Raw genomic sequence first — 25299 nt, 5'->3', positions numbered from 1 at the left:
CGGGGGTTCCCGCCCACGCGACCGGCCCACGGCTGGGGGAGGGAGGAGGGCGGGGAGGCGGGGGCTCCCGCGTGGGGGGTGGGTGGCCCTGGAGGCAGCCGGCCCGGCACCCACTGGGGTCCTCGCGGTGCGACCGGGTCGGCCCGGAGCCAGGTGAGGCGGCGCGAGGAGACGCGGCGCGCGGGGCAGCGCCAGGCACTGGCGTTCGCCGGCTCCTGGCCGTTGGCTGAGCGGGACCTCCGGGCGGGTCGGTGGGCACCAGACTCGCTCAGAGGCCAGGCCTATCCGGGGACAGCAGGAGAGATCCGGCAGCCGGTGAGAAGTTAAGAACTCCCACGGAAAGATGGCTGACAAAGGCAAAAAGGGCAAAGCGGCCGCCCCGGCGCCCGCAGCTGCGCCGCCGGCACCGGCAGCTGCGCCCCCGGCGCCGGCAGCTGCGCCCCCGCCCCCTCCGGCGTCATCGGACCCCAAACCCCAAGACAAGAAAGACCAGGGGCCCAAGAAAAAGGAAAAGTCAGTGCAGCCCAAGGATGAAGTGGGCATGAGGAAGGGGTGTCGCCGCTACAAGTGGGAACTCAAGGACAGCAATAAAGAGTTTTGGGTTATGGGGCACGCTGAGGTCAAGATCCTGAGCTTGGTAAGTTGGTCTGGTATCCCTGGGCGGGGGGATGGGGGTCCGACGATGGGAAGAGGGAGAAGGAGCAGGCTCCAAAGGGGCTCGGGAAGGGTTGTAGAGCCAGTAAGAGCCCTCTGCCATAGCTCAGGTGTATGTCTCCCAGCAGGGCTGCCTAATAGCTGCACTGGTAATGTTCACGGGGACCACCGTGCACCCTCTCCTGACACTCATCATCACCATGGAGTTGTCCGTCTTCTGCTTCTTCTTCATTATCTACACCTTCGCCATCAACAGATACATGCCCTTCATCCTGTGGCCTATTTCTGTAAGTGAGAGGAGGTGGGGAGTGCCTGCCGCTGGGATGCATTCATGCGTATGTTTGGGTACCTGGAAGTGACTGAACAGAGAGACATGCGCCACATTCCACATTAGTGCCCAGGGCATGGGCTCAGCACGTCGGGTGGGCCAGGGTAGGAGCAGCTGAAGGTAGGTAGAAAAGGCAGCTTGGGGGTTGGGGGGCAGGGTGGGCTTCTTACCTATCTGGTGGTCAAAGGAAGAGGTCTTTGCTTTCTGGAAGCTTTGCTCTCCATGGGAGCAGGGGCCGTATAGCAACCAGCTGTTCCTTCCACTTCTGTGCCAGCTCACACTTGAGTGTGGAGAGATCACCCCAGAACGTAGCCCATCCCCAGGATTCAAAGAAGAAAACCAATCTTCCAATAAATCAGTAAAATAAAATGAGAATTTTAAAGAAATCCCTTCTAAAGCAGTCTTAGATCTCCAGTGACTTTCCCTGTAAAAGATGTTAAGCATAGGGGCACTGGGTGGCTCAGTCGGTTGAGCATCTAACTCTTGATTTCAGCGCAGGTCATGATCTCGGGGTTGTGAGATCGAGCCCCTGTAGTGCTCTGCACTGGGCATGGAGCCTGCTTAAGATTCTCTCTCTCCTTCTCCCTCTGCCCCTCCTCCATGTGAATGTTCTCTGTCTCTCTCTCTCTCAAAAAAAAAAAAAAAAAAAGGATGTTAAGCCCAAAGCAGTCATCCACTGCCCTCTGTTTCCTTCATCTGTAACATGAGGACAGTAATAACCTCTCATGCGATTGTGCCTGAGAAATAAATGCAAAGTGCTTGATGCTGTGCCTGAGGACTCAGGGCCTTGAATCCCTGGCCATCACCTGTGTGATCACAGAGTGCACCCACCTAACTTCCATCTCACTGCACATTCACAGTGTACCTCCAGGGCACTAAACTCGGGGTTTCACTCACCTTACATATGAAAGGTCTCAGGAGGGCCACATCATGTACCCCCAGGTAACTCAGCTAGCAAGTGGCAGAAAAAGGATTCAAACCCAGCTTTGTCCGTAGATTCTGAGTCCCTAACTGCACTCAGTTCTGCTTCCTTATCAAAAGTGACTAAGGCCCAGGGATTCATAGGTCTCAGCAGTGTAGGTGAGGACCCCCAATATAGGGAGAAAGGAGAAGAGGACCAAATACGACTCTTGGGAGAGGGATAAGCAGAGGACAAAATAAAGGGAAAGCCAAAGAACTTGAGAAGATACTTTTAGTTCCAACAAAATGAAGAATCAATAAACCCTGAAAATCCTCCTACTGCACCTATCTAAAACTACTAGGGAAAATGTAAACACAACTGCAGTAGATGAATGTCTGAGCCAGCAGGAAAAAAAAAAAAAAGGAGACACACAAGTGCCAGAAATGAAAAACAGGAGTGGAGCTCAGTCCGCTGTTGAAGTGTGGGTAGGACTGGCCCATGAAGTATTGCCTCCAGGAAGCAAGAGTGTGGATGTGCATACACTCTTCAGTTAGCAGAGGTGAGGCCTTGGTCCTGAGCAAGATGGGGATTCAGAACTAAGACCCCTGCATAAGCCAGCACCCTGCGAAGACAGGCAGAGAAGACACAGGAACAAGAAGCCATGTTCATCTCTGTCTGAGCTTTGAGTGGGAAAAGAAAAGGAAAAGGAAAAGGAAAGGAAAGGAAAAAAGAAAGAAAGAAAGAAAAAAAAAGAAAAAAGAAAAGAAAGACCACCTTGAGAAATAGAAACCTTGGGCCTGAATTTTGTATGGACTTGGTTTGAATTGTTAACTACTTTCCTCCTGGAAACCTTCATGCAGCCTAGAAAACTTGTGCCTGGGAATTAGCATAAAATCGGATCCTAACTTAATGATGTTCTAATGATGTCCCTGGGACTCCTGACAGAAACAAATGCAAAGTCCCAGTCAAAGCATAAAGAGGTTCTCACAGGACAGGTGGGGGCAGGGGGCTTGCCAAGAACAAACTCACAGTCCAAAACTACAAGACACCTGATTTTAAAATCCCCATGTCCAGGAATTGAGAATCAGCAAACACAACAAATGGGAAGATTAAAACCCTGAGAATATGAGATTAATAGAAGAGCTGTCTGAAAATAATAAGAAATACACTTAAAATAATCAAAGATATAAACAGAGCTCTAAGAACAGAATAAGACATTCTGAGGACAGAATAAAAAGATCTTTTTTAAAGTATAAAATATAATATCTATATTTTTAAAGATTTTATTTATTTGACAGAGAGACAGAGAGGGAACACCAGAAGGAGAGCGGGAGAGGGAGAAGCAGCCTTCCCACAGAGCAGGGAGCCCGACGCGGGGCTTGATCCCAGGACCCTGGGATCACAACCTGAACCAAAGGCAGACGCTTAACTGAGCCACCCAGGTGCCCCTAAAATATAATATCTAGAATTAAACATACAGTTATTGAAATAAAAATGTCAATAAATGGGTTATAAAGCATATCAGACAAAACTGGAGAATTAGCAAACCAAATGATGTGGGGAAATTACCCAGAATATGGCAATGAGAAATAAAGAGAGAAAATATGAGCGAAGTTGAGATAGAGAAAATGGATTGAGAAAGTCCATCATTAGCCTAATAGGAATTCCAGAAGAAAAGGCTCAAAAGAATGGAGGAGGGGAAATACTCAAAGTGAAAATGACTGAGAACTCTCCAGATTTAATGAGTGACATCACTAAAAATGGCAGAGTTGCGAACGCCAAAACTCTGTCTCTCCACTAAGGCAACACTGACAAAAACTGTCAGAATCAACCTTTTCAGAACTCTGGAATCTAATTTAAAAAAACTTATGGGACGTCTGTGTGGCTCAGTCAGTTAAGCATCTGACTCTTGGTTTCAGCTCAGGTCGTGATCTCAGGGTTGTGAGATTGAGCCCCTTGTCAGACTCCATGTTGGGCATGGTTAAGCATCTGCCTTTTGCTTGGGTCATGATCTCAGGGTCCTGGGATCAAACCCCATGTTGGGCTCCCTGCTCCCTTCTCCCTCTCCCTCTGCCTATCCCCCAGCTTGTGCTCTCTCTCTCAAATAAACAAAATAAAAATCTTAAAAAAAACAAACCTTACAACAACTAGGGGAATGCTTAATGAAAAAAGAAGCTGTTGGGCGCCTGGGTGGCTCAGATGGTTAAGCGTCTGCCTTCGGCTCAGGTCATGATTGCAGGGTCCTGGGATCGAGTCCCACACCGGGCTCCCTGCTCCTTGGGAGCCCGCTTCTCCCTCTGCTTCTCTCTCTCTCTCTCTCTCTGTCATGAATAAATAAATAAAATCTTAAAAAGAAAGAAAAAAGAAAAAAGAAGCTGTTGAATTTGGTAAGAGAGTCTTGTGGCATTTTAATGTACCTACCCACCAACCCTCACATCCTAGCTTGTCCATAGCCATGAAGACAATAGCCCACATTCCTGGTCACATTCCTCGCTGGTAGCAGAGGGAACAATAGAGACCTTGTTCTCAAAAAATTATGATTGTGTGTTTTTACCTGTCTGGTGGCTCCTTGAGGGATGGGACCAGGAACTTGACTTTGTTTCACCTGCCACAGAGCTTTTTCAGAGCTGAAGCAGCCTCCTTTAAAGGCATATCTACTAACCATAACCACCTGAGGCAAGGGAAATCAGATGAGGCAAGCAATAGACGAGAAGTTTGGGAAGGAAGAGGCTAGGGAAGGAGATTCAGTGGGGAATAAGAGCTTTGAAAAGCTACCACACATACCAGGGAATCCAGAAGGCCACACACATGCTGAGGGCTGGACACACACTCACAAAAGACCCTAAACTTTTGCACCTTGCTGACCTTTAGGCTCTGCACAAGCAGCAAGTGAAAACAGAGTTCTAAACAGCCTAGACAAGTGTTGAAGGAGTGCCTCAACACAAAGCCAACTTGCAAAGACTGGGAGAGTATTTTTGTTTGTTTCTGGATATTTAAGGAAATCTCTTTCAAATCACTACCTGACCATTAGGCTAGTGAAAAAGGGACTTCAGTGGTAGCACTGGAAGAATACAGTCTTTTAAAAAAAACAGTTTAGAAAAAAGTCATTAAATATACAAATGCCTATACCTCACAACAATCAGCAACAACAAATCCTGGGGAGGGAGAAGAATATGATTTACAGAGTCACTATATTATAGTAATCAAAATGCCCAGAATTATAAAGCATGCAAAGAAATAAGAAAGTATGGCCCATTCGTGGGGGAAAAAAATTAATAGAGACTGTCTCTGAGAAAGCCCAGATATTAGGCTTACTAGACAAAGAGTTTAAATCTGTTATCTTAAAAATACTTAAAGAACTAAAATCAGGGGAACAATTCATGAACAAGGAGAAAATATCAGTAAAGAGAAATTATAAAAAGGAGCCAAAAGAAATTCTGGAGCTGAAAGTAATATAACTGAAATGAAAAACTGATGAGATTAATTTAACAGTGGATTTGAACAGGCAGAAGAATGAATCTGTGAACTTGAAGATAGGTCAATTGAGATTATCCAGTCTGAGGAACAGAAAGAAAAAAGGAATGAAGAAAATTGAAGAGACCTGTGGGGCACCATCAAGTATATTAAAATATGCTGAATCCCAAAAGAGGAGAGAGATAAAGGGGAAGAAGCAAAATTCGCAGAAATGGTTAAAAACTTCCCAAATTTGATAAAAGATACAAATCTGCACATCCAAAAAGGACCAAGTAGGATCAACTCAAAGGGATACACACTGAGACACATTATAATCAAACTGTCCAAAGACAAAGACAAGGTCTTGAAAGTCACAAGAGAGAAGCAACTAATTTCGTACAGGGGATCTTAAATAAGATTAACATCTGATTTTTCATCAGAAATCATGGAGCCCTAAGGCAGTGGAATGATGTAAAGTCCTGAAAGAAACAAAACAAAACCCTGTCAACTAAGAATTCTTTTAAATTTTAAAATCTTTTAAATTTGCTATGTGTTATGAGTTGTATTGTGTCCCCTAAAAATATGTTGAAGTCCTAATACCCAGTACCTGTGAACATAAACTTATTTGGAAATAAGGGCCTTTGCAGATGATCTACTTAAGATGAGGTCATTAGAGTGGGTTCTAATCCAGTATGACTAGTATCTTTATAAAAAGGGGAGAGTTGGACACAGAGACAGACATGTTCAGAGGAAAGGTGATGTGAGAAGACACAAGAAGAATATAGGAAGGTGAAACAACCCAAGGAATGCTTAAAGTTACCAGAAGCTAGAAGAGAGGACAGAAGAGATCATTTCCTAGCACCTTCAGAGGGAGCATGACCCTGTCAACACCTTGATTTCAGACTTCTGGCCTCCAGAACCATGAAACGATAACTTTGTATTGTTCTTTTTTTTTTTTAATTTACATTGTTCTAAGCCACCTAGTTGGTGGTACTGTTATGGCAACTCCAGGAAATGAATACAATACCCTTCAAAATTGAAATTATCCTTCAAAAATTACCATTCAAGGGGCACCTGGGTGGCTCAGTTGGTTAAGTGTCTGCCTTCAGCTCAGGTCATGACCATGGGGTCCTGGGATTGAGCCCCACATCAGGCACCCTGCTCAGTGGGGAGTCTGCTTCTCCCTCTCCTTCTGACCCTCCCCCTTGCTTGTGCTCGCACTTGTGCTCTCTCCCTCTCAAATGAATAAATAAATCTTTTTTAAAAAATTACCATTCAAGGGGCACCCGGGTGGCTCAGTAAGTTGAACACCCAACTCTTGATTTCAGCTCAGGTCATAATCTCAGGATCATGAGACTGAGCCCCGCATTGGGCTCCACGCTCAGTGCGGAGTGTGCTTCTTTCTGTCTCTCTCTCCCTCTGTCCCTCTGCCCCTCCCTCTGCTCACACATGCGCTCTCTCGCAAATAAATAAATAAATCTTTTTAAAAAATTATCATTCAAATTATGCAGCCATCAAAAGGAATGAGATCTTGCCATTTGCAATGACATGGATGGAACTGGAGGGTGTTATGCTGAGTGAAATAAGTCAATCAGAGAAAGACATGTATCATATGACCTCACTGATATGAGGAATTCTTAATCTCAGGAAACAAACTGAGGGTTGCTGGAGTGCTGGGGGGTGGGAGGGATTGGGTGGCTGGGTGATAGACATTGGGAGGGTATGTGCTATGGTGAGCGCTGTGTATTGTGCAAGACTGTTGAATCACAGATCTATACTTCTGAAACCAAAAATGTAATATACGTTAAAAAAAAAAGAAGAAGATAGCAGGAGGGGAAGAATGAAGGGGAGTAAGTCGGAAGGGGAGACGAACCATGAGAGACGATGGACTCTGAAAAACAAACTGAGGGTTCTAGAGGGGAGGGGGGTGGGGGGATGGGTTAGCCTGGTGATGGGTATTAAAGAGGGCACATTCTGCGTGGAGCACTGAGTGTTATGCACAAACAATGAATCATGGAAAACTACATCAAAAACTAATGACGTAATGTATGGTGATTAACATAGTAATAAAAAAAGAAAAAATTATCATTCAAGTGCTCACTTCTGCAGCACATATACTAAAATTGGAACAATACAGAGAAGATTAGCATGACCCCTGCGCAAGGATGACACGCAAATTCGTGAAGCGTTCCATATTTTTAAAACAAAATTATCATTCAAAAATGAAGGAGAAATTAAGACATTCCTAGATAAAACAAAAGTTGAGGGAGTTGGTTGCTAGTAGACCTGCCCTACAAGAAATGCTAAGGAGAGTCCTTCAGGCTCAAATAAGAGGACACTAGACAGTAACTTGAAGCCATAAAAGAATAAAGAACACCAATAACAGTAACTACATAGGTAAATATAAAAGCCAGTATTATTGTATGTTTGGTTTGTAACTTCTTTTTTCTGATATGATTTAAAAGACAAATGCATAAAACAATAATTATAAATCCATGTTAATGGGACTGTATGTAAAGATATAATTTGTGATGATAACAGTTTTTGTGTACTACTGAGGCAAAGTTGGTATCAATTCAAGCTAGACTATTATAAATTTAAGATATTAATTGGAACCCCAATGTAACCACTAGGAAATTAACTAAATAATATGTAGAAAAAGAAATGAGAAGGGAATGAAATTGGTACATTACAAAAAAATTAAACACAAAAGAAGGTAATAATGGAGGAATTGAGGAACAAAAAGATATGATATATAAAAAACAAAAATCAAAATGACAGAAATAAGTCCTTATCCGTAATTACTTTAAGTGCACATGGATTAAACTCTCTAAGACAGAGATTATCAGAATGGATTTTTTAAATGATCCATTTTAAACTGATACAATATGAACATAAGAGACTCACTTTAGTCCAAAGATACAAATAAGTTGAAAGTAAAAATGGGAAGATACTCCATGTAAATAGTGACCAAAAAAGAGCTGAGGTGGCCAAACTAATATTAGATTCAATGAAAGACATGAAACCTCAAAGGTGTACCAAGAAAAATAAATAAACACAAAAACCACACCTAGGCATGTCATAGAGGCACCAGAAACAAAGGAAAACTTAAAATTAAACCAAAAGACAACTTACCTTAAAAAAAAACAAAAAACCAAAGACAACAAAACCCCTCAAACTACTAGACATAACTTCATATATTTCAACAGCAGTAACAGTGGCCAGAAAATACTGGAATAATTTCTTTAAAGGGATGAGGTGGCAAGAGTAAAATAAAGATATTTTTAAACAACGAATGAAACAATTTCTTTTCCCTGACCCTCACTGAAAGAACTACTAAAAGATGTACCTCAGGAAGAAGGAAATTAAACCAAAAAGAAATGTGTGCCATGTAAAAAAGGAACAGTAAGCAAAGAGCCTAGTGAGCGTGTGGATTGACCTAAATAAACATTAAGACAAAATTGAGGTTTTAAAAAATATATTAATAGTTTTGGGAGGTGGGGAGAGAACACTAAAACAAGGTAGAACTGAAGCGGCAGCAACATAGTAACAGGTTAAGACCACGGTAGTGGTGTACAATAAGAATTAAAAGTCGTTGATTTGGAAGGACATTTGGTAATAATGTTAACACTAACATATTAAAACATAATTTTGTATTCTGCCAAAGAACAGAATTTCCGGGTATATAACATCAAACCTATTGAGGGGAAAGAGTGAAAAGAGAATAGAGTTAATTCATAGAAGGGAAAAGCAGGGGGGGTGGGAAGGATGTGGCATAGTTAAATAGAAAAAATAAAATAAAATGGCAGAAATAAATCCAAATATATCAGAAATGGTGACAAATATAAATGGACTATATTCTTCACTTAACAGACAGAGGACTCTAAGAATAGATATTTTTTAATCCAGCTATAAGAGATGGAAAAAATAATAAAAGGAAAATACTAACTAAAAGAAAACTGGCATAGTTTTAATACCAGATTAAGCCAATTTTATGTGTTTTTTTAAGTTTATAAAGATCACCACGTATAGTAATTCTGAACTTGTATGCACCTAACAAGATAGCCCCCAAATATAAAAAAACAAAAATGAACTTATTTATAAGGAAGAACAACATGCTGCAAACAGCAACCATAAGTGGTAGATTAACGTGCCTCCTTCAGCAATTGATAGCCGATCCAATGACATACATAGAACATATGGAACCCTATACCCAACAGAACAGGCTATATATTCTTTTCAAGTACACGTGGAACAATCATAAAAATTAACCTCAGGGCGCCTGGGTGGCTCAGTCGGTTAAATGTCCAACTCTTGATTTTCACTCAGGATGTGATCTCAGGCTCCTGAGATCAAGCCCCATGTTGGGCTCTGCACTCAGTGGGGAGACTGCTTGAGACGCTCCCCCTCCCCCTCCCCCTCTGCCCCTTCCCCTGCTCAGGCTCTCTCTCTCAAATAAGTAAATAAATCTTTAAATAAAAAAATTATCCTCAGGGCACCTAGGTGGCTCAGTCGGTTGCGTGTCTGCCTTCGGCTCAGGTCATAAATCCCAGGGTCCTGGGATGGAGCCCTGCATTGGGCTCTCTACTCAGCGGGGAGTCTGCTTCTCCCTCTTCCTTTATGCACTCTCTCTCTCTCTGTCTCTCTCTCTCTCTCAAATAAATAAAATCTTAAAAAAATTATCCTCAATAACATCACAAAGTAAATGTAGATAAATAACAAATAATTGATTATCATACAGAACATATTCTCTAATTTCAATGTAATATAATTAGAAATCAATCAGTAAAATTTATCTCAATCCCCAAGTGTTTGGGGGGAAATCTAGTGTGTTCCCCAAACATATGAGGATTTGGTATTTATGTAGTATTCACAAATCCTATCTGTAGAATGTCCCTAAACTATTCAAATTCAAATCTATATAATTAGAAAAGACTGAAAATTAATAGTCATAAGAAGGTACCAGAACAAAACAATGGAATTAAGAAGGCAATGCCAAAGATAAGAGCTAAAACTAATGAAATAGGAAACAAAGATCCATAGTGAGGACTAATAAAACAAAATATCTAGTTCTTTGAAAAAGACGAATAAAGTAGATGGATCCCAAGGGGGAAAAAAGAGAATGAACAAAGAAAAATATTAGTATAAAGATCAAAAAGAGGGCACCTGGGTGGCTCAGTTGGTTAAGCACCTGCCTTCTGCTCAGGTCATGATCCCAGGGGTTGGGTCCCACATCGGGATCCCTGCTCCACAAGGAGTCTGCTTCTCCTTCTCCCCCTGCCCCTCCCCCAGTGCTTGTACTCAAGCTCTCTCTCCCTCACTCTCAAATAAATAAATAAAATCTTTTAAAAAAAAGATCAAGAATATATTTTTAAAGATTACAGGGAAAATGTGAATTTTTATGCCCATAAATTGGAAAGTTTAGATAATAATTTCCTGTAAAAAATATAACATAAAATTGACTCAAAAAGAAATAGAAAAACAAGTTATAAAAAATTCATCCATGTTTTCATGTGGCACTTGTTTCACTTTTTACATTCAAATCTTTTGGTTAATTTAGAGTCATTTTGGGAGCCTGGGTGGCTCAGTTGCTTAAGCAACTGCCTTCAGCTCAGGTCATGATCCTGGAGTCCTGGGATTGAGTCCCGCATCAGGCTCCCTGCTCAGCAGGGTGTCTGCTTCTCCCTCTGACCCTCCCCCCCATGTTCTCTCTCTCATTCTCTCTCTCTCTCAAATAAATAAATAAATAAAATCTTTAAAAAAAACTAATTTGGAGTCATTTTGGTATATGGTGTGAAACATGACTTCAGCTTTATATTCTTTTTTTCTTTAAGAGAGAGAGGGCATACACGTGAGTGGGTGGGTGTGTGGGGAAGGGGGGCAGAAGGGGGCAAAGGGAGAGGGTGAGAGAGAATCTTAAGCAGAGTGCAGAGCCTGATATGGGGCTCAGTCTCACAACCCCAAGATCATGAGCTGACCTGAAATCAAGAGTCAGTTAACCAACTGAGCCACCAAGGTGCCCCTCTAGCTTTATATCCTGATGACTATCCAGTTGTTCTACCTTATCACTCAATTTATTCATTTATTAAATAGCATATCTTTTCCCCACTGATTTTATATTTTTTAAGATTTTATTTATTTAGGGGAGAGAGCGCCTGTGAGAGAGAGAATGAGAGAGCATGAATGGGGGGAGGGTCAAGGGGAAGGGAGTAGAAGTAGCCTCCCCATTGAGCAAGGAGCCTGACATGGGGTTCAATCCCAGAACCCTGGGATCATGACCTGAGCCAGAGGCAGATGCTTAACTGACTAGGCCAAGCAGGAGCCCCTCCCCACTGATTTTTTTTTTAAAGATTTTATTTATTTATCTGACAGAAAGACAGCAAGAGAGGGAACACAAGCAGGGGGAGTGGGAGAGGGAGAAGCAGGCCTCCCACTGAGCAGGGAGCCTGATGCGGGGCTCGATCCCAGGACCCTAGGATCATGACTGGAGCCGAAGGCAGACACATAATGACTGAGCCACCCAGGCACCCCCTCCCCACTGATTTTAATTGGCATTTTTGTTAAATGTTAAAATCCCAAATGCAGGGTTTATTTCTAGACTTTACAATCAGTTTCATTGGTCTGTCCCTTTTTTCTTCTCTCTTTTTAAAGGCCTGATAATATGCTGTATTATCTAATAGGCTTTTGATCTTAAAACCAGACATTATAAGGAAAGTAAAGTATATATATAATATAGTATATATAGCTTATCTGAATGTGGCTATAAAAATCCTCAATAAAACATAAGCAAACTGATTCAAGCAATATATAAGGAAGCAATACATCATGATCAAGCAGGGTATGTGTCAGGAATGCAAAGATGGTTTAGTCTGCAAAATTCTATTGATTTACAATCTTGTATCTAAAGGAGAAAACCATGTCATCTCACGGGCTTCAGAAAAACTAATATTCAATACTAATTTTTAGGAAACTCTTAGCAAACTACTTTAAAAGAGAACATCTTTATCTTAATAAGTACCTACCCAAACCAACAATAACCATTGTGTTTCATGGTAAAACTTTAGAAGCATTTCCTTAGCAATGCCTACTACCCCTCCTTCTGTACAGCACTGTGCTGGAGATCTTAAATTAGTCACAGTGTAACAAGAAAAACAAAAAGTGAATGAATTGGGAAGGGGGAAAAAAAACTAGAATCATTCACAGATAATATGATTCTCCACATAGAGAATCTAAAAGAATCTACAGTGAAATTACCAGAACTGCTTGAGTGCCACAGGACAACCAGAGACCAACACACTATCGTTCCAGAATACCAGCAATGAACAATGAGAAAATGTGACTTTTCAAAGAAACCATTTAAAACAGCAACAGAAACCAGAAGAAACTTAGAATAAACCTGTTCAAAGATGTGTAAGACTTTACACAGAGATCATAATTTATTAATAGACATAAGAAAACTCTACATAAATGGAAAAATACACCACATTCACAGATCTGAAGAACTGCTATCATAAAGATGATATTCGTTTTATTCCACAGTAATCTATAAATTAAGTAGAAATTTCAACCTGACGGAGGTTGTTCCTAGAACTTTACAAGGTGATTCTAAAATTCTTACAAGGATGGACTCACCCAACAAGATATTGGAATTACTATAAAGCTTTGGTATTAGCTCAGGGATTGACAAAAAGACTAATGGAATTGTTATGGTCTGAATGTGTACTCCCAAAATGTATAGGCTGAAATCTAACCTCCAGAGTGACTAAGCTTGCAGATGGGGCCTCTAGACTAGTACTTAGGATGAAATGAAATCGTAAGAGTGGGACCCGGATCCAATAGGATTAGTGTCCCTATAAGAAAAGACAACAGAGCATTCTCTCTCTCCCTCTTCCTCTCCTCCCTCCCTCTCCCCCTGCCTCCTCCCTGTGCCACTGTGCACACCATGGAAAGGCCATGTGGGGACCTAGCAAGAAGGCAGCCGTCTGCAAACCAGGAAGAGAGCCCTCACCAGAAACTGAATATGCTGGCACCTTGATCATGGACATCCAGCCTCCAGAACAATGAGAAAATAAATGCCTGTTGTCTAAGCCACCCAGTCTGTGGTATTTTGCTAAGGTCGCCTGAGAAAACGAATACAGGAATAAAAGAACTCAGAAACAGACCTACATACATATGACAACTTGGTATATAACAGAGGTGGCCATTATAAACCAAATGAACTGAATATTTAATAAATGTTCTTGGGAATGTGTGTGTGAGCGAGAGAGAGGGAGAAACTATGTATCACATTAAAACTTTACAACAGGAGCCATCATAAAGAAAAATTTTAAAACCAGTAGAAAAATGAGATCAGGGATATGATGATACCTTTTATTTCTTCTTGTCTGACTGCTCTACCCAGGATTTCCCACACTCTGTTGAATAGGATTGGTGAGAGTGGTCCCTCTTGTCTTGTGCCTGATCTTAGAGGAAAAGCTTTCAACCTTCCACCATTGAATATGATGTTAGCTGTGGGCTTGTCATGTATGGTCTTTATTATGTTGAGGTATGTTCCTTCTATGCCTAATTTGTTAAGAGTTTTTATCATGGATGGATATTGAATTTTGTCAAATGCTTTTTTCTTTGTCTATTAAGGTGATCATATGATTCTTTTCTCTCATTGTACTAATGTGACCTACCACACTGATTGATTTGCATATGTTTAAAACATCCCTGCCTCCCAAGGATAAATCCTACTAGATCATGGTGAACGATCCTTTTAATGTGCTGCTAAATTTGGTTTGCTGGCATTTTACTGAGATTTTTTGTATTACTATCCATCAGGGATTGGCCTGAAATTTTCTTTTCCAGTAGTGTCCTTTTCTGGTTTTGGTATCAGGAAAATGATGGTTTTATAAAATGAGTTTGGGAGTGGTTCCCTCCTCTTTGATTTTTTGGAAGAGCTTGAGGATTGGTGTTAATTCTCCTTTAGATGTTTGGTAAAATTCACCAGTAAAGCCATCTGGTTCTGGGCTTTTCTTAATTAGGAGATTTTCTTTTTAAGATTTTATTTATTTGTGAGAGACAGAGAGAACACTAGCAGGGGGAGCGGCAAGCAGAGGGAGAGGGAGAAGCAGGCTCCCCGCTGAGCAAGGAGCCCCATGCGGCACTCGATCCCAGGACCCCGGGATCATGACCTGGGCTGAAGGCAGACGCTTAACCGACTGAGTCACCCAGGTGCCCCTGGGAGATTTTTGATTATTGATTCCTACCAGGAGGAAATATGTACAGAAGACACAGACAAGCGTTTTCACCGCAGCAGGGTTTGTAATAATAATTTCCTAAAAGGTAGAAACAACCTAATGTCTCTAGTTTGGTTTATTCATAGCATACATCAGTTAAAATTTATGAATTCAATATGTATTTCTCAAAATTGATAAATCTCACAAACTTTGTTAAGTTTAAAAAGCCAATACTGGGGGCGGGGCCTGGGTGGCTCAGTCAGTTAAGCATCTGGTCATGATCACAGCATCCTGGGATGAAGACCAGCATCCAGCTCCCTGCTCAGCAGGGAGTCTGCTTCTCCCTCCCCCTGCTCTTGTGCTCTCTCTCTCCCTCTCAAATAAATAAATAAAATCTTTAAAAAAAAAAAAACAAAACAATGCTGGGACACCTGGGTAGCTCAGTCAGTTAAGGAATTGACTCGATTTCAGCTCAGGTCATGATCTCAGGGTTGCAAGATCAAGCCCCATGTCAGGCTCCACACTCAGCACAGAATCTGTTTGAGATACTCTCCCTCTTCTCCCTTCCTGTCCCCCTCCCTGTGCATGCACATGCTCTCTCTAAATGAATAAATATATAAAATCTTTTTTTTAAAAAGCCAATGCTAGAAGATATCTTTTATTTAAATTTAAATTTGCAAAACACATAAAATAGTACATACTGTTTGTGAATATATAATATGGAGGAAAATATGAATACACTCTTGGGAAAAGTACCCATTAGCTCCAATGTGTGTGTCTGCCTCTGAGTGAGAGGCACGAAAGGGTGACCCTGTGGCTCCACAAAGTTTTACTTCTGGCTTTTTTTTTTTTTTTTTTTTTTTAGTGCTCTAAGCAAATATTGCAAGATGTTAACATCTTCAAACTCAGTGGTTCATGGCTGCTGGAAGTGGGAGTGGGGATAGTATGTTTGAAATGTATTAAAATTCAAAACCCTGAAAAAGAAAAGAAAAGGCCCACAACAAGTAGCCAGGGAAGGACAATTAACAGAAAAACTGCATCGCGGAAACCAAGGGGAAAGGGCGGGCCTCGTCCAGGGCTGCCGAGTCAGCTGTTGCCCACATGATGAAGAGAGTGCACAGGCTGGGCTACCATCACCGCACGAGTGATGGTGGAGGAAGCTGGCTTGCAAGGGCCATGCTTTGGCCAACTCTAAGCTTGGCTATGCCAGGGAGTGGCCGTGCATGGTACCTGCAGGGAAAGCAGCCCTCTGCCCAAGCTGGAAACATCTGGACATTTTCAGGAAGGTAAAGGAAATAAGTATGGGGCAAGGTTAAGATTGAGGCCAGAAGGGATAGAAAGGGAGGATGATGATGGAGGAGGTGGTGTGGCCTTGCAAAGAGGGGAGTGTCTAGGAAGTAAGGCAGGAGGGGGGTGGGGGCAGGGGTGGAGGAGGCAGCTGCCGGGCTCCCAAGCAGAGAGGCCAGAATCCAACAGAGCCTCCTGCCAGCGATACAGCCCACTCTGGATCCAGAGAGGGGAGCTGGCCCTGACAGTAGAAAGATGATGGAGGGTTGTACTCACCATTAAGTTGAACAGTTGTGCATTTACTTAAATGAGTATTAGAGGAAAAAAAAAAAGAAAGAAACAATTAGCCACTAAATGTGTGATTTCAGAGGAGATGGCAGCAGAGGGGGCCCATGAAGGCAGTTAAGCAGCCTGAGCTTTGGGTCTCAACACAAAGAGCCCAGCCCTGGGAACCAGAACATGTCCACCCAGCTGATGTATATTTATCTTCATATATATATTTTTAAAATTAGGCAGAAGTTTGGGGTGCCTGGGTGGCTCAGTCGTTAAGCGTCTGCCTTCGGCTCAGGTCATGATCCCGGGGTCCTGGGATGGAGCCCCGCATCGGGCTCCCTGCTCCGCGGGAAGCCTGCTTCTCCCTCTCCCACTCCCCCTGCTTGTGTTCCCTCTCTCGTTGTGTCTTTCTCTGTCAAATAAATAAATAAAATCTTAAAACAAAACAAAAACACAAAATTAGGCAGAAGTTTGGAAACCATCTCCTCTGGAGGAAGCGATGCCGGGCTGGGTGTTGATGGGGGTTTGGTTCTGGTTGTGACCGACTCTCCCATCTCCCACGCTTTCAGGACCTTCTCAATGACCTGTTCGCCTTCATCTTCCTTGTGGGGGCTGTAGTCATAGCTGTGAGAAGCCGACAGACCATGCCCATGCACTACTTCATTGCTGTGGTGAGTCGTGTTGGGAACTTTATTTGCTCAGAAATCACCTCTTCTGGAGAATGGGTGTTTTCCCCTGACTTAAGGAAAGGGCTTCTTTTCTTTTCGCAAAATCTTGGGACCCGTGCAAAGTTTAAAAGTAAAGCTGGTCAATGTTCCCAATGAAGAAGCCACTTAAATAAAGATGCTGTCCAGGGAGCCAGCTGAGCTAAGGGCTTCCTCCTCCTAGCTGCCTTGATCCCCAAGGCAATGGGCCACACCCAGGCTGGGTTTTAAGAGAGGGATGCTGAGGTTGGGGGAGGGGCAAAGTCGGAGTGTCGGGTCTGGACGTCTGGGGGAACCAAGGGATGTGTTAACTGGCACCTGCTGACGAATTAGAAACAAGGAGAGACTGCCTGCTTTGGAATGAAAAGCAAAAGTTCATTCTTTTGTTTTCCAGATCCTTATTGGCGTGGCTGGACTTTTCGCCTTAATCGATATATGTCTTCAAAGAAAACATTTCAAAGGCAAGAGAGTCAAAAGGAATGTGCTGATTCCCCCTGCAGGAAAGGAGCAAAAGTTAGACAAGCCAAAGGAAGGAGAAAAGCCACCGGAAAATGTACCAGAAAAGGCAGGAGAAAAGCCCAAGGATAAAGGAAAGGGAGGCAAGAAATGATGGGAAGGAGAGTCTGGCTGTCAGAGCGACAGCGTGTTTTACCACAAAACATATGTCCACTGTCCGTCTTGTCTTCTCTCTAGAATGGTTTTCCTTTCCATCCTAATAACCACCTTTCCTTGGAAAAGAAATTCCTCTTTAAATGGATTTTAAAGCTTAGAGTTGACGTAAACATTATTTTGTTCATTCAACAAACAGTACTGAGTGTTTTGGTGCAGAGGGCAAGACCAGAGCTGGGCCTCTTGGGGCACCTGCCGGCCACAGGGCACACGAGGTTTGGGGGACCAGCAGTGTGGGTGACACCGGCTGTGTCAACAGTGATCAGCCAAAAGGGCCAGAGGAGAACCAGAGACTGCAAAACAAAATGAACATTTTGTTCCTATTGATATTTTTATTTTCTATTTTTTTTTTAAGCATCCAGGTAGTCCCTATGAGAAAAATCGGTTGTTGGCCTTCCTTACTCTTACTTTGCAGTTTAGCCTTGGTCCTCGTGTGAGGTGCACTCAGGAAGAGGGCAAAGAGGTGGTCTCATCCCCTCAGGGCTCAGGGCCTCCGAGAGCCAGAGTCAGGCTGGTGCATGGGCCAGGCAGGATGGGCACAGGAAGAACCGAGGGGACTCCAGCCAGCCCTCTGGGACCTGCAGTGTCTCCCTCAGTGAGGACCTGAGCATAAGCCCTGAGCCAGGCTCAGCTGGGCCCTGGAGCCACAGTTCCCGCCCAAGTGGAAGGGTCCACCTCTGCCGGGAGAGCACATACTCGGCTGCTACAGAGCAGCAAGTGAGGCTGGAAAGAGGCTGTAGCCTGGTGTTCGGCGAGGTTGGGGGGGGGAAGCCCATGCAGGCTGGGCAGGATGCGGCATAACTCTACCGAAAGTGGGAGCAACTAGAGGGAGGTACCTTGTAGAGAAAAACTCAAAAGTGCAGGCTATCCTGCCATGTGACCCGAAATTCCTCTCCTAGGTATTGAGCCAAGAGGAACGGTGTATTAGAATGTTCATAATAGCCAAAAGGTAAAAAAAGAGCCTAAATCTTCAAAAGGAGATAAATTAAACTGTGCTACATTCACAAAACGGAATACTACTCAGCAATAAAAAAGAATGATACAACATGATAATGAATAATGATAAAAATAAAAGATTCATAACAACGACTCTCACACCATGTTGAGTGAAAGAAGGCAGACGCAAGAGAAGGACATACCCTATGATTCTATTTCTAAGAAGTTCAAGAACAGAGAAAAATACAGGGAAAGAAATGGACACACTCTTTGCTTCAAGAGGAGTGTGAGGACTGTTTACAAAGGGGCATGAGGGTATGAGAAAGTTCTTTATTTTCACTGGGGGGAGTAGTCACAGGTATATACATCTGTCCAAGCATTCAACTGTATACTCAACACCTGTGTATTTCATCATATGTAAATTTTATCTAAAAATGTAAGCTAAACAGAACTGTGTTCAGAATCTCACGGAACGGGGTAGACCTTGCTGAACTCCTCTGTGTGGCCATTCGTCTCAATCCCTGGAGGCAGCTCTCTGAGCAGGCAGTTCTCCACATCCAGACAGAGAAGGCATGCAGTGGGCCTGGGCTGGGGCTGGAACATAACGATGTAACCACCTGTCATGCTGAGCCAGGGATCCTGGGACAGGGCTGTGGTCATCAGAGACTTCAGGAAGATGCCCCTTTGGAGCAAAACTACATCAGGTGAATATCTGCTAGGAGTAGGGAATGTATCACCTATGGATCTGATCAAAATGCAGATTCTGAAAAATCCTAACTAGTACATTCAGAGTAAAGATGGATACTGTGTGCCTAAAACAAAAATCGTAAGGAGGACGATAAGCTAACAACAGTTCTTAGTGGGGGAGGAGTTGGTGGGATTATGAAAAAGATTTTAAAATTTAACAGGAGGGTTGACTAGTAGAATGGACAGTTAGTGATATGGAAAATAAAGTCCACATTGCTTGGTAAAATACAGGAACTTGAAAGATAAAGAGAAAATTCCCAGAGTTTTCAGAGCACGAGAAACAGCACAAAGATGTTACTGACATGAGAACAAAGCCAAACATCAAATGCTACCTGGATATTAGAAGACAACAAGGCAGGGGCGCCTGGGTGATACAGGTGGTTGAGCATCCTACTCTTGGTTTCAGCTCAGGTCATGATCTCAGGATCCTGAGACTGAGCCCCACGTCGTGCTCCACGCTGACTCTCCCTCTGCAACCCCCCAAAACAAATACATCTTTTTTAAAAAAATGGGGGGAGTGCCTGGGTGGTGCAGTTGGTTGAATGATCAACTCTTGGTTTCGGCTCGAGTCATGATCTCAGGGTCACAAGATCAAGCCCTACATTGGGCTCCACGACAAGCATGAAGCCTACTTAAAAAAAAATAAAAAATAAAAAAATTAAGGGTGGGCGCCTGGGTGGCTCATTTGGTTAAGCGGCTGCCTTTGGCTCAGGTCATGATCCCAGGCTCCTGGGATCTAGCCCTGCGTCGGGCTCCCTGCTCAGCAGAGAGCCTGCTTCTCCTCTCCTTCTGCCTGCCACTCTGCCTATTTGTGCTCTCTCTATATGTCTTTGTCAAATAAATAAAAATTTTAAAAAATCTTTTAAAAATTTTAAATTAAATTAGGGCACCTGGATGGCTCAGTCATTAAGCATCTGCCTTCGGCTCAGGTCATGGTCCCAGGGTCCTGGGATTGAGTGCCGCATCAGGCTCCCTGCTCCTCGGGAAGCCTGCTTCTCCCTCTCCCACTCCCCCTGCTTGTGTTCCCTCTCTTGCTGTGTCTTTCTCTGTCAAATAAATAAATAAAATCTTTAAAAAATACAAATAAAAATTTTAAATTAAATTAAGGTTAAATGAGGTCATAAGGGTGGGGCCCTCATCCAATAGGATTAGTGTCCTTATAAGACATCAGATAGCTCATTTACATTCTCTATACAAGTGCACAGAGGAAAGGTCATGTAAAGACACAGTGAGAAAGTGGCCTTCGACAAACTAGGAAAAGAGCTCTCGCCAGAAACCAAATTTGTTGGCACCTCTATCTTGGACTTCTAGCCTCCAGAACTGTGAGAAAATAAATTCTGGCTGTTCAGGCCACCCAGGCTGTGGTATTTTGTTATGGCAGCCCAAGGTGACTAATACACTAGTCCAAGGAACAAGAAACAGAGCCCTTGCAGATAAGGAAGAATGGGATAATTCCCTGGGATTTTGTTTTTACCATTCTCTTCCACCCCAGCCTCCAGACCACACCAGAGCATCAATGGCCGTGATGGCAGCAGCCAAACAAGCAGAAACGCAAAATTCCAAGATACAGAAAGCTTCCTCTCTGACCAGAAGAACCGTGGTCCCAAGAGTATGAAGGAAATCCCTTGGTTTTTTTCTCTCTGTATCAGAAGCAGTGGTGGGAAGTATGAAACTGAGTAGAGAAACTAAACAAGCTTTATAGACAGAAGACCCCTCAGAACTTGAAAGTGTCAAGGAGACCATGAAAAGGAAAGATCTCAAGAGAAAGATCCCATCAAGCTGTATATGAACTCCTGGGACCACCCCCAAGCAGTGGATGCATGAATTTCACCCTAGACAGGAAACCAAAGGCCTGGAGAAATAAACCACGGGGAAGGCCATGACACAGTTCTCAGACTGGAAACTCAGGCACACACAGAACAGATCAGAATAGCACTGCAACAACAACGGATAGGACATCTGGACAGAATGTCAGTAAGGATATAGAGGACTTGAACAACACTATAAACCATCTACTCCTAACATATATGTTGAACATTACACCCAACAACAGCAGAATACACATTCTTCACAAGTGCATATGAAAGCATCTGTAAGATAGACCAGATGTTAGGACACAAACCAAGTCTCAATAAATTTAAAAACACTGAAATCATACAAATTATCTGCTTTGATCATAATGGAATGAAGCTAAAAATGAGTAACAGAAGGAAAACTGGAAAACTGACAAATATGTGGAAAACAACCAATGGGTCAAAGAAGAAATCAGAAAAAGAAATTAGAAAATACCTACTTATGAATGAAACTAAAATACAACATACTAAAACTTATGAGATGCAGCAAAGGCAGTGCTCAGAGAGAAATTTACAGGTGTAAATGCTTACATTTAAAAGGAAGAAAGATCGGGCACCTGGGTGGCTCAGTTGGTTAAGTGACTGCCTTCGGCTCAGGTCATGATCCTGGAGTCCCGGGATCGAGTCCCACATTGGGCTCCCTGCTCAGCAGGGAGTCTGCTTCTCCCTCTGACCCTCTTCCCTCTCGTGCTCTCTATCTCTCATTCTCTCTCTCTCTCTCTCTCTCTCTCTCTCAAATAAATAAATAAAATCTAAAAAAAAAAAAAAGGAAGAAAGATCTCAAACAAATAATCTAACTTTACATCTTGATGAACCAGTAAAAGACCAAACTATACCCAAAGATAGGAGAAGAAAGGAAACAACAGAGATTAAAGCAAAGATAAATAAAACACAGAGTAGAAAAATAATAATCAACAAATCCAAAATTTGGTTCTTTGGAAGTATCAAGAAGATCAACAAACCTTTACCTAATGACAAAAAAAAAAAAAAAAGACTAAAGTCCGAAGTGAAAGTGAGGACATTATACTGATGATAGAGAAATAAAAAGAATTACAAGATAATTCTACAATAGTTTTATGCTAAAAAATTAGATGAAAAGACATACACACAAGAAACACACGATTTACCTAAATTGACTCAAGAAATAGAAAATCTCAACAGATCTACAAAAGATCAAAATAGTAACCAAAAACCTCCCAACAAATAAAAGTCCAGTACCACCAAACATTTAAAGAATTACCAACCCTTTTCAAACTCTCCCAAAAAACAAAAGACAAAGGAACACTTTCTAACTCATTTTATGGAGCCAGCATTACAAAAGATACCAAAGCTAGTTAAAGATATCACAAAAAAAAGAAAACTATATCCCAGTATTTGTTATGACTATAGATGTAAAAATTCTCAACAAAATATTAGCAAACCAACTCTAACAGGACATCAAACTTATTATACACTATGACCAAATGGGATTTACCCCAGAACAGTACTGCAAAGTTTTTGAAAACTGAACTGAGGGGGCACCTGGGTGGTTCAGTCATTAAGTGTCTGCCTTCCACTTAGGTCATGATCCCAGAGTCCTGGGATCGAGCCCCACATCAGGCTCCCTGCTCAGCGGGAAGCCTGCTTCTCCCTCTCCCACTCCCCATGCTTGTGTTCCCTCTCTCACTGTCTCTCTCTCTCTCTCTCTCTCTCTCTGTCAAATAAATAAGATCTTAAAAAAAAAAAGAATTTACTAAAAAAAGAAAACTGAACTGGGTGGCGCCTGGGTGGCTCAGTTGGTTAAGTGTCTGCCTTCAGCTCGGGTCATGGTCCTGGAGTCCTGACATTGAGCCCCACATTGGTCTCCCTGCTCAGCGAGGAGTCTGCTTCTCCCTGTGCCCCTCCCCCCTGCTTGTGCTCTCTCACTCTCACTCTCTCTCTCGAATAAATAAAATCTTTAGAAAATTGTTTAAAAAAAAAAGAAAAGAAAACTGAACTGACATTGGAGCCACAGTTCAGTGGTGATAGGATATTGTGGCCTAAATCTAACCAGTTGATTGCCTGCTTAAAAAATAAAAAACAGGGGCGCCTGGGTGGCTCAGTCGGTTAAGCGGCTGCCTTCGGCTCAGGTCATGGTCCCAGGGTCCTGGGATCGAGCCCCACGTCTGGCTCCCTGCTCCACGGAGCCTGCTTCTCCCTCTCCCTCTGCCTGCCACTCTGCCTGCTTGTGCTGTCTCTCTGTCGAATAAATAAATAAACTCTTAAAAAATAAATAAATAAAAAATAAAAAATAAAAAACAGGGGGCACCTGGGTGGCTCAGTCATTAAGCAACTGCCTTCGGCTCAGGTCATGATCTTGGAGTCCTGGGATCGAGTCCTGCATCAGGCTCCCTGCTCAGCAGGGAGTTTGCTTCTCCCTCTGATCCTCCCCCCTCTCATGTGCTCTCTCTCTCTCTCTCTCATTCTCGCTCTCTCAAATAAATAAATAAGATCTTTAAAAAAATAAAAAATTAAAAAAAAATAAAAATGGATGCCTGGGTGGCTCAGTTGTTAAGCATCTGCCTTCGACTCAGGTCATGATCCCAGGGTCCTGGGATCGAGCCCCACATTGGGCTCCCTGCTCGGTGGGAAGCCTGCTTCTCCCTCTCCCACTCCCCCTGCTTGTGTTCCCTCTCTCTCTGTCTCTCTCTCTCTGTCAAAAAATAAAATCTTTTAAAAAATTAATTAATTAAAAATAAAAAACAAAACAAAACCCAATGATCTCTATAGGAATTAAACAAATCCAGAGTTCATAGCATAATATGAAAAATGTCCAAGATACAATCGATATTTAGTTGACATATTCGGAACTAGAAAAATCTCAACATTTTATGAGAGAAAACACAGTCAACATACAGCAACCCAAGAATAACACAAATGGTAGATGATTAGACAAAAACTTGAAAGAGAATATTGTATAAGAATAAGTGAAATAAGTGGATAGAAGGTCTTAGTGAAGAAATATAAGATATAAAAAAATCATATGGAAATTTTAGAACTGAACACAATAACCAAAATACAAATCTCACTGGATGTGCTTAATAGCAGAATAGAAATGGCAGAGGAAGGAGTTAGTGAACGTGAAGATAGATTAAGGGGCGCCTGGGTGGCTCAGTAGGTTAAGCGGTTAAGCGTCTGCCTTCAGCTTGGGTCATGATCCCAGGGTCCTAGGACTGAGTCCTGAGTCAGGCTCCCTGCTCAGCAGGGAGTCTGCTTCTCTCACTGCCCCTCCGCTCCCTGTGATCTCTCTCTCTCTGAAATAAATAAATAAGATAGATCAAGAGAAATTATCCAATTTCAACAAAAGAAAGTAATAAGATTGAAAAAAATGAACAGAGCCTTGGGAACTTTAGAGACAATATCAAAAGGTCTAATATTTGTTATTGTTTTTTTTTTAAAGATTTTGTTTGTTTATTTGACAGAGAGAGAGGGAACACAAGCAGCGGGAGTGGGAGAGGGAGAAGCAGGCTTCCCGCGGAGCAGGGAGCCCGATGTGGGGCTTGATCCCAGGACCCTGGGATCATGACCTGAGCTGAAGGCAGACGCTTAACGACTGAGCCACCCAGGCGCCACTCAAAAGGTCTAATATTTGTATCACTGGATTCCCACAAGGAGTGGAATAAGAGTATGGCACAAAAACTTTTTGAAGAAATCATGGCTGACAACTTCCCCAAATTAGCAAAAGACATAAATTACAGATTCAAGAAATTCAGTAAACTTCAAACAGAAGAAACAAAAAATTCATACCCAGATACAGCCTAATCAAAATTCTGAAAACTAAAGATGAAGAAGAAAATATTGTGAGCACCTAGGGAAAAATGATGCAACAATTTGAATGACTGAGGATTTCTCATCAGAGACCATGGAGCCCAGAAAGAAACGGCACAGTTTTCAAGTGTTAAAAGAAAATAACTGTCAGGGCACCTGGGTGGCACAGTTGGTTAAGCGTCTGACTCTTGATTTTGGCTTGGGTCATGATCTCAGGGTCATGAGATCAAGACCTGCATTGGGCTCCACACACAGCATGGACCCTGCTTCAGATTCTCTCTCCCTTTCCCTATGCCCCTCCTGCTCATGTCCCTTCTCTCTCTCTAAAATAAATAAAACTTGGGGTGCCAGGGTGCCTGGGTGGCTCAGTCGTTAAGTGTCTGCCTTCGGCTCAGGTCATGATCACAGGGTCCTGGGATCAAGCCTCACATCGCATCGGGCTCCCTGCTCAGCAGGAGGCCTGCTTCTCCCTCTCCCACTCCCCCTG

At 42.7% G+C, this 25299-nt stretch overlaps 2 protein-coding genes and 1 non-coding gene across 13 annotated transcripts in view; 2 read left to right on the top strand and 1 right to left on the bottom strand.

The window, feature by feature from the left end:
* Positions 1-25299, bottom strand: part of TK2 (thymidine kinase 2) — a 97612-nt gene that overhangs the window by 63915 nt on the left and 8398 nt on the right. The gene's annotated exons all lie outside the window — the stretch shown is intronic.
* On the top strand, positions 130-17590 carry CMTM2 (CKLF like MARVEL transmembrane domain containing 2). Of its 2 annotated transcripts, none has more exons than XM_025888773.2 (4): positions 130-637; positions 780-941; positions 16687-16788; positions 17216-17590. In XM_025888773.2, exons 1-4 carry the CDS (start codon positions 344-346, stop codon positions 17429-17431), a joined length of 774 nt encoding a protein of 257 aa, XP_025744558.1. In that variant the 5' UTR covers positions 130-343; the 3' UTR covers positions 17432-17590. The 2 variants fall into 2 exon arrangements, with proteins under 2 accessions (XP_025744558.1, XP_025744559.1); XM_025888774.2 differs by having other exon boundaries at positions 136-637; positions 783-941.
* LOC112837018 (U6 spliceosomal RNA) lies at positions 7430-7536 on the top strand. The gene has a single exon (XR_003211613.1). It is a non-coding gene; the product is annotated as a U6 spliceosomal RNA (small nuclear RNA).

This window comes from Callorhinus ursinus, unplaced genomic scaffold (assembly GCF_003265705.2).
Source record: "Callorhinus ursinus isolate GAN/ISIS: 27379988/994484 unplaced genomic scaffold, GSC_fseal_2.0 scaffold37, whole genome shotgun sequence".
Lineage (NCBI taxonomy): Eukaryota > Metazoa > Chordata > Mammalia > Carnivora > Otariidae > Callorhinus > Callorhinus ursinus.
Note: the sequence above shows the minus strand (reverse complement) of the source record. Positions and strands in the feature narration are given on the sequence as shown.

Bases quoted from the DNA above. Each gene is read 5' to 3' on its own strand.
- CMTM2 (XM_025888773.2), top strand. From the start codon at position 344: ATGGCTGACAAAGGCAAAAAGGGCAAAGCGGCCGCCCCGGCGCCCGCA. The intron at 638-779 runs GTAAGTTGGTCT...TATGTCTCCCAG, and splicing joins AGGTCAAGATCCTGAGCTTG to CAGGGCTGCCTAATAGCTGC. The intron at 16,789-17,215 runs GTGAGTCGTGTT...TTTGTTTTCCAG, and splicing joins TGCACTACTTCATTGCTGTG to ATCCTTATTGGCGTGGCTGG.